Consider the following 7,994-nt stretch of genomic DNA (forward strand, 5'->3'; position numbering starts at 1 on the left):
CCTCAGGGTTACATTGTCCTGGGCAGCTCTTGTGAATGTCACTGGCCATTGGTGTCTCAATTAAAGGGATGGAACCTTGGTGGGGTGGTCCAGGGGTGAGTTCTGGGGAGTCTGAGAACCCCAGGGTGGGTGTTCTGGGGCTTACCATAGGGCAGCCTTGGGAAAGTGTCTTTGGGGAGGCAGTTGGAGAATCAGAACACAGGGGTCAACCTAGGGTGTTAGTGGGATCGTCACAGGATGATCCTGGAGACCGGAGCTTTCCTGGGATTATTCCAGGGGCTGAAGAATGGGATCTGGAAGTACACTGAGAAACCATGTGGGAGGGTTTCTGGGGGAGTTGCAGAGCAAGGGGGAGGGCTGAGAGCAGAGGGCACCATCCTTGGGGTGGGGGGGGATGGGGTGGTCTCAGAGCATGGTGTCCTCTGGGAGTACAGATGGGGTGGGGTTGTGGGAGCATCTGGATGGAAGAAGTTTGGGAAAACAGATCATGCAGGGTGGGCAGAGGTGGAACTTAGGGGGTGAGCTTTGAACACGGGATCCTTTAGTGAGTCACTGTAGGGAGAGACCCTGAGGGTCAGAATTGGGATCTTTGTAATGGGTGTGGGAGTTTTCAGCACTTGGGGGGATGTTCAGGACATCGGGGTGTCATTTTGGATAATGAGAACTGAAAGGCCAATGAGAGGGTGGATTTGAGGTGCCCAGAACCAGATATGTCTTTGTGGATGGGCCTGGGAAGTAGACCCCAACCTGAGTTTGTAGGAGACTAGGATTATGGAAGCTGGGTCTGACAGAGTTAAGACGTGATGGTATGTGTGTGTGCAGTGTGGACTGATTGTGGGGGAGGGGGGTTCTGGGAGTCAGAATTGGGGTGTCTCATGGGGCTTCCCTGGTGGCTCAGACCAAAATCTCAGCCTGCAATGCGGGAGACATGGGTTTGATCCCTGGGTCAGGAAGATCCCCTGGAGAAGGGAATGGTTATTCACTCCAGTATTCTTGCCTGGAGAATCCCATGGACAGAGAAGAGCCTGGAAGGATACAGTCCATAGGGTCGCAAAGAATCAGACACGACTGAGTGATTAAAATTTTTCACTTTCATGGCAGGCAGGGAAGAACCAGAGATATCTTGAGAGGCAGACCACCTTGGGTGGGTGAAGGTGAGTCTGTGGCGTGGGAACCAGGTGCCTCGGGATGGGTCCAGCAGTGGACCTGGGCGAAGGCAGGACAGAACCAGCTTGGGTAGCAGAAACTTTACTGCTCAAGACTGCCTCCCCGCCACCCCACCTCGCCCACACCCACCCCCGCCCCGGTCAGTAGCATTTGCGGTACACGATGTAGGGCCCCTGTTCCTCGTATTGCTCCCGCAGGACCCAGCAGGACTGGAAGGTGCGCAGCGAGGCCAGGATGGAGCCCCCGATCCACACGGAGAAATTCCTGGTTGGCTGGGCCATCACCACTACGTGTGCCTCTGGTGGCAGATTGCGGAGCAGTTCTGTTTGGAAGCGTGCCTCGAACCCGGTGAAGAGCGAAGAGCCCCCGCACAGGAGCACATTCTGGGCCAAGTCGGTCCGCAGTTCCGCGGCCACTTTGGAAAGGCTTTGTTGGGCCATGGTGGGGACGCCCACGGGGGACAGCCCTGGGATCTCCGGGGGACTGAACAGCAACTCGGGGCACTGGAACAGCTCTTTGCCCAGCGTGACCATCCGTCCGTCTGGCAGCTTCAGGGTTTGGCGGCATTCCAGCTCTGGCCGGGCCTGTTCCTTCAGGAAGTCCGGGGCCACGTAGCAGTATCTGTGCTTGATGCTCTCCACCGTGTCCAGGTCCTGCTGCCCCAGGGGTAGCCCAGAGCCGAGCAGCATCTCCGCCAGGAAGGCGGTCAGGTGGGCGCCCGCCAGGTCCAGGCGCTGTGTGGCATGGGGCAGGTTGTAGCCTTGGAAGACGGGCACGGTGTAGGTGACTCCGTGTCCCGTGTCCACCACCAACCCGCTGACCCGCCCGTGTGCGTAGACCGACAGCACTGACTGAGAAGCCACGTACATGGCCGGGGAGCTCAGCGACTCAAAAGCCACCTCCACCAGCTTCTCGCGGTTGGTGGAGGGGCTGAAGGGCGGGTCGGAGAACAGCAGCGGGTGGTCGCGGGTGGCCACGCGGAGGTCATGCTCCAGCATGTGGCGCCAGATGAGCTCAGCCGCATCCCAGTCCACCACGATGCCGCTGTGTACGGGTTGCACCAGCGTCAGCTCCGGGCGTTTGCGGGCTGCTTCGCCGATGAAGGTTTCCATCAACTGCTGCCCTGAGGTGGCCGGTTTCTGGGGCTGGCAGCCGACGATGGTGGCCACGGTATAGGTGGGCCGGGCCTGCCCGGCGAAGCCCACCTTACACGTGCCTGTGCCCATGTCGATGACCACCGCCCCGGTCTTTGGGGGCAGTCTGTCGCCCACCATGCTGGGGGGTTCCTGAGGGAGGGTGCTTTTTGCCAGGATTGAGCTGAGGTTCAGGCTAGGCTTGGGGATCTCCGGAGAGTCTTGGGGCTCCGAGGGGTTGCCCTGATTTGGATCCATGGCTGTAAGTAGTTGCCTGGGCTGCTTGGCAAAGCTGACTACTTTCCTCTGGGTTGGGGGTGGGGGAGAGATGGGAGTGGAGAGGCTGGGCCTGGAGCAAGCACAGGCAGAGAGAGGGAGAAGGGGCTGCGCCGGGGGTCTGTGACATCATTCTGTTGCTCACAATGCAGAAGGAGGGGGTGGGGGTAGGGGTGGACCCTTCCTTTCTGCGAAAACCCTCTGAGTATTCATCTATTCTGAATTCTCCCTACCCTAACCCACCCATCTCAGTGCCAAATTTGGAGAAGGAATAAGCTAGAAGGCATCCAAAGAGGAACCTCTGACCCAGTGCCCTGATTCAGTAAGACCCAGGAATCCTTCTCTTGGTGCCTTGTCTTTAAGTTATTTATAGTGTGGTCTCTAAGAGCTGCTCACAGTTCTCCTTAGAATATTAAAATATCGATCCTTAGAATATTAATCAGAAAGTGGTTGGTGTTAGGGTGACTTTTTGATTTCTTTAAGTACTTTAAAGTACATAGCTATTTATTTAACTGTGTGGGGTCTTTCATTGCAGCATGTGGGATCTAGTTCCCTGACCAGGGATTGAACCTGGGCCCTGGGCATTGGGAACGTAGAGCCTTAGCCACTGGACCACCAGGGAAGTCCCAGCTTTTTGTTTTCCCAGAGGAAACAGAAACTAGCATGGGATGGGAGGCAAAGAGAGACACAGACACCCCCTATACTAGATTCTTTGACATTTCTGCTCTTCCTGCTGCCTGAAACAGCCTCCCTTTCCATTCCTGCAGGGCAGGAATTTGCTCTTCAAATCACAGCAGGAAAACACCTCCTCCTGTAAGTCTTCCTTGATTCCCTCTCCTCTCTCTACTGCCTGGTGATGGTAGGAGCTGTCTGCCTTCACTGCCGGGACTTTATCTGCTTTCTCTTGGTGGAAGGGAGTGTCTGGGGGATGCAGAAGGGAGCTTTCAGGATAGATAGGGCTTCCCAGGTGGCACAATAGTAAAGAATCCACCTGCCAATGCAGGACTGTGAGTTCTATCCCTGGATCGGCAAGATCCCCTGAAGTAGGAAATGGCAACCCACTTTAGTATTCTTCCCTGGATAATCCTATGGACAGAAGAGCCTGGCAGGCTACCGTCCATGGGGTCACAAAGAGTTAGACACAACTAAACGAGTGAAAAACATCAACAATAAATTAGATCCAGATGGCTCAGTGGTAAAGAATTTGCCTATCAATGCAGGAGACACAGGAGACATACACTCAGTCTCTGGGTTGAGAAGATTCCCTAGAGGAGGGCATGGCAACCCACTCCAGTATCCTTGCCTGGAGAACCCCATGGACAGAGGAGCCTGGCTGGCTACAGTCCATAGGGTTGCATAGAGTTGAACATGACTAAAGTGACTTGGTACTCATGCTGGTGTTTCACCTCAAAAAAGAAATGATAATTATGCAAGATAGTAGATGGTGGTAAGCATTTTGCAATATGTAATTGTATCAAATCAATACATACACTTAAACTGACAGTGTTATATGTCAATTATATCTCAGTAAAGCTGGGGGAAAAAAGCACCTGCCATCTCCCCCCTCACCCCCCAACCCCCACCTCCAATGTGGATCTCAAACCCATTGCTTCTTGGGGGAGAACCTCTGCAATTGTAATTATTCTCCCATCTGTGGGTCATCTATCCAGGGGTATGGGTCTTGACTATACCACATCTTTGCCCTTCCTACCCATTTCATTGTGGTTCCTTCTTTTTTAAAAAAAAAAATTATGATGATGATATCGGCATACTTTTTTTTTCTTCAGCCACGCAGCGCATAGGATCTTAGTTCCCTGACCAGGTGGAATGTGCATCCCCTGTGTCAAAAGTGTGAAATCTTAACCACTGTAGCACCAGGGAATTCCCCTGCGGTTCCTTCTTTATATCTTTAGATGTAGAAGATCTTCTCTGTTAGTCTTCAGGCCTTCCTCATCTTTAGCTGCTCTGTAAATAGTTGCAATTTAAGTGTGCCTTTGGGGATAGGCAAACTCAAGTCCTCCTACTCTGTCATCTTGGTCACTCCCCATCCATCCATCTTTGATGCAAATCAGTGTGGTAGGTGTTGAGAATCCGAGACCCACCAGCCACTTCTCCATATCTCATTTTCTCTTTCCAACCTCCTGTCTGCATCAATAAATATTGATGTGTTCATGTGCCTTGGGTACCAGCTACACAGAAATGGCTAATAGCAGGTACCTTACCAGCATGTGTCTATGGTCTATGACAGTGTTACTCAAATTGTGGTCCATGAACTGTTACTGTTTATTGAAGAGAAAGGAACTTTGGAAGAAACCATAAATCAATATCACTAAACTTTCATTCAACTGGTATTTCTTACACAGCAAGCATTTCTCAGTGAAGGAAGCAGTGTACTATATAACCTTCTGGTGCAAGCTCTTTATCTCCAAGCGGACTGTCACCACTTCTTTGAGTGCTGGTCTAGAGTTTGAAAAGATCATTTAATGATGAATGTCAAATCCAGTTTGTAAAATTTGGTTGTACCTTGTGCTGAATCGTGAAGCTTTATCCAGACTTAGGCAGAAAGCAATGAGATCAATGCTAAAGTATGCCATGGAGTAAGGTGGTATAACACGCTGCCTGGCATCCTTTCCCAACTGGGACTCCAGATATACTGTGACACAAAACTTCCCAGCTTGTTGAAGTCTGGATGTTGGTCAAAACCCAGTTTGGTGATGTATTCTCTGCTCTTTCGACTTCTCTTTTCTTTTAATGTTAGTATGTTGAAAGTAAGCTAGATAATTTTCTAATAAATACCTGTATTATTTATTTGTATATAATAAGAGGCTTATTTTGTTAACAAATCCTTTGAACCTGAGACAAAGTGAAAACTTTTGGCAAAACATTCCTTCAAGTGTTCAATATGATTCATTATTTGTATATATTGCAAAATGCTCACCGCAATGAATCTAATTCACATCTGTCTCCATACATAGGTACACATTTTTTTCCCCTCATGATGAGAACTTTTAAGATACACTCTCTTAGGGACTTCCCTGTTGGTCCAGTGGCTAAGACTGTGCTCCCAGTGCAGGGCAGCTAGATCCCTGGTCAGGGAGCCAGCTCCCACATGCCACTATAAGACCCAGCACAGCCAAATAAATTAAAAAAAATGAAAAGATCTACTCTCTAAGCAACTTTCAAACATGCAATACAATATTATTAAGCATAGTCACCACTCTGTACATTGCACCCCCCTGACCTGTTTGTTTTATTACTGGAAGAATGAACCTTTTGATCTCTTTCAGCTTTGTTTCAAGCAGCACTCTTGGCAATGTTGTAGGAAGGGGGACCCCTTCCATGGCCCGAAACTGGGCTCTTGTCTAACACTTGGAAATGAATTGTCTGAGGAGACACCTGTGCTGACAAAGCAAGAGATTTTATTGGGAAAGGGAGCCTGGGTGGAGAACAGTAGGGTAAGGGAACCCTTTTATGGTGATGGGATTAGTTTCCGGGTTGTCTTCAGCCAATCGTTCTGTCTCAGAGTCCTTTCTGGTGGTGCAGCCTTGTTCAGCCAAGATGGGTGCCAATGAGAAGGATTCTGGGAGGTGGTCGGACATGTGGTGTCTCCTTTTGACATTTCCTGAACTCTTCCAGTTGGCGGTAGCTTATTAGTTCCGTGTTCCTTACCAGGACCTCCTGTTGTAAAACAACTCATGCAAATGGTTACTATGGAGCCTGGCCAGGGAGGGCGATTTCAGTCAGTGTGCATCCCCTAACAGTAACTCAGTCTTGGCCACTCCTGTGAATTCTTGTGGTGAGCATCCGTGATCCGGGTAGCCTGGCTCTCTGATCTCTATCCTTACCCTAAGCTCTGGCCATGGGCACACAATAAACTCTCAACACTAGAACCATCTATGTCTAGACCATTGTATCTCCTGAGTCTTAAAGGCCCCTCAAGAATGGAGTTTAGAGGAAGGAATTTCCTGACCCAGGAAAACTGTCTCCTGACTGTTCCCCTACCATCATTGTCTCATTATTTAATGCAGAGGAAATATCCTGGACTTCAGAATTTTTTTCTTTTGAGCATGGGGCCCATTGGCAGTAATGCATTGCCACACCCCTTCCTCCTAATTAGATGCTCAAAGAAGGGCTTGGCTATCTGTCACATGCAAAGATCCACATCAGTGATGCCCATCCTGCCTTTGGTTGAGATGAGTGAATGTTTTTTCCATTATCCTCCAGGGATAATCCAAACAGCCAGGCTTCTTGGCTTCTGCTGCAACTCATTCTCCCTCTAGCAGAAAGACCCAGAGGGATTGATGATGCAACAGTGCTCTCTGGAGTCTCAGCTCCTAGATGATGACATCTAAGTCTGCAGAGACAGAGGAAACGCTGGTGAAACCCATGGCACTGGAATCCAGGGAGGTTTTATCAGGGACAATCCTAGAAGAAGGGTGTTGACATGCAAATGGGGTGTTGAGAAAGGTTCTTCAGTCTACACACAGACCTTGGTAAGTAGGGCAGAGGACTTGGAACTCAGCCAGCCTTCTGGGGGTCTTGGGGATGCAGGCTTGATTTAGAAGTTAGGCATTAGTGGTGGGATGGAGCCAAAGAACTGACGAAGTTTTCCATGGATATATTGGCTTGAGTCAATACAGGTACTTGAATGGAAAGATGGGTTCTTGTCTATTTCTTTGATATTTGCCAACTGGCAGGCAGCTATCTTATTATATTGAATACTTATTAATTCCCTGTCTGTCTTTGTTGTTATGAACCTAAGAAAGTCAGTCCTCCAGACAGCAGAAAGTCATCTCTATTGATGTGCAGTCCATGTTGAATGTCAAGCCATGCTGATCTTCTAGAGAAGCTCTTGGAAGCTGCCAAGCACTGGTACCTGACCATGGTCTCGGAGCCAATGCCAGAACGACTTGTATGGCATGGGTTTGGGGCACCTTTAGCTCACTTTCTGAGGACTGGCCATCCACAAGGGTGCTTCCTCTGAGGAATTCTGAGTTCTGAGCTCCTGGGCAGAAGGGTGGAGCCTTTTCTCTAAGAAAGAGGCAACATGCAGAGTTGAGAGTGCTCAGAATTTGGACTCCTTAAGACAGATTCCAAATCCTAGCCTGCTTTCTTAACAGCTGTGTGACTTTAGTTAAGTCACTCACCGTTTCTCAACCCATTTGTCAATAACATTAGTTCTAACACAATAGTGCTTCCCTCACAGAATGTGTTCATTCACCTACTGTTTATTGAACAAGATCTGCTGTGGATCGTTGAGCAGGGGTAATTGAATGTGAGGATTAAATCAACAATGTCAGTGACAGGGTTCTGATTATTAAGAGGATGAAGAGTCCAGATCTTATCTGGTCATGGTGGAGAGATATGAGAGTTTTAAGGGCAACCAGAAAGTGAATAATGCCAGCCCCTTTCCCCAGG

The 7,994-nt window shown here is 49.5% G+C and overlaps 1 protein-coding gene across 1 annotated transcript; it reads right to left on the reverse strand.

Moving 5' to 3' along the window:
* Positions 1 to 1,307: 1,307 nt before the first annotated feature.
* ACTL9 (actin like 9) lies at positions 1,308 to 2,558 on the reverse strand. Its single transcript, XM_055546006.1, has one exon. The coding sequence runs from the start codon at positions 2,556 to 2,558 to the stop codon at positions 1,308 to 1,310; it is 1,251 nt and encodes a 416-aa protein (XP_055401981.1).
* Positions 2,559 to 7,994: the final 5,436 nt, after the last annotated feature.

This window comes from Bubalus kerabau, chromosome 1 (assembly GCF_029407905.1).
Source record: "Bubalus kerabau isolate K-KA32 ecotype Philippines breed swamp buffalo chromosome 1, PCC_UOA_SB_1v2, whole genome shotgun sequence".
Classification (NCBI taxonomy): domain Eukaryota; kingdom Metazoa; phylum Chordata; class Mammalia; order Artiodactyla; family Bovidae; genus Bubalus; species Bubalus kerabau.

Bases quoted from the DNA above. Each gene is read 5' to 3' on its own strand.
- ACTL9 (XM_055546006.1), bottom strand. From the start codon at position 2,558: ATGGATCCAAATCAGGGCAACCCCTCGGAGCCCCAAGACTCTCCGGAG.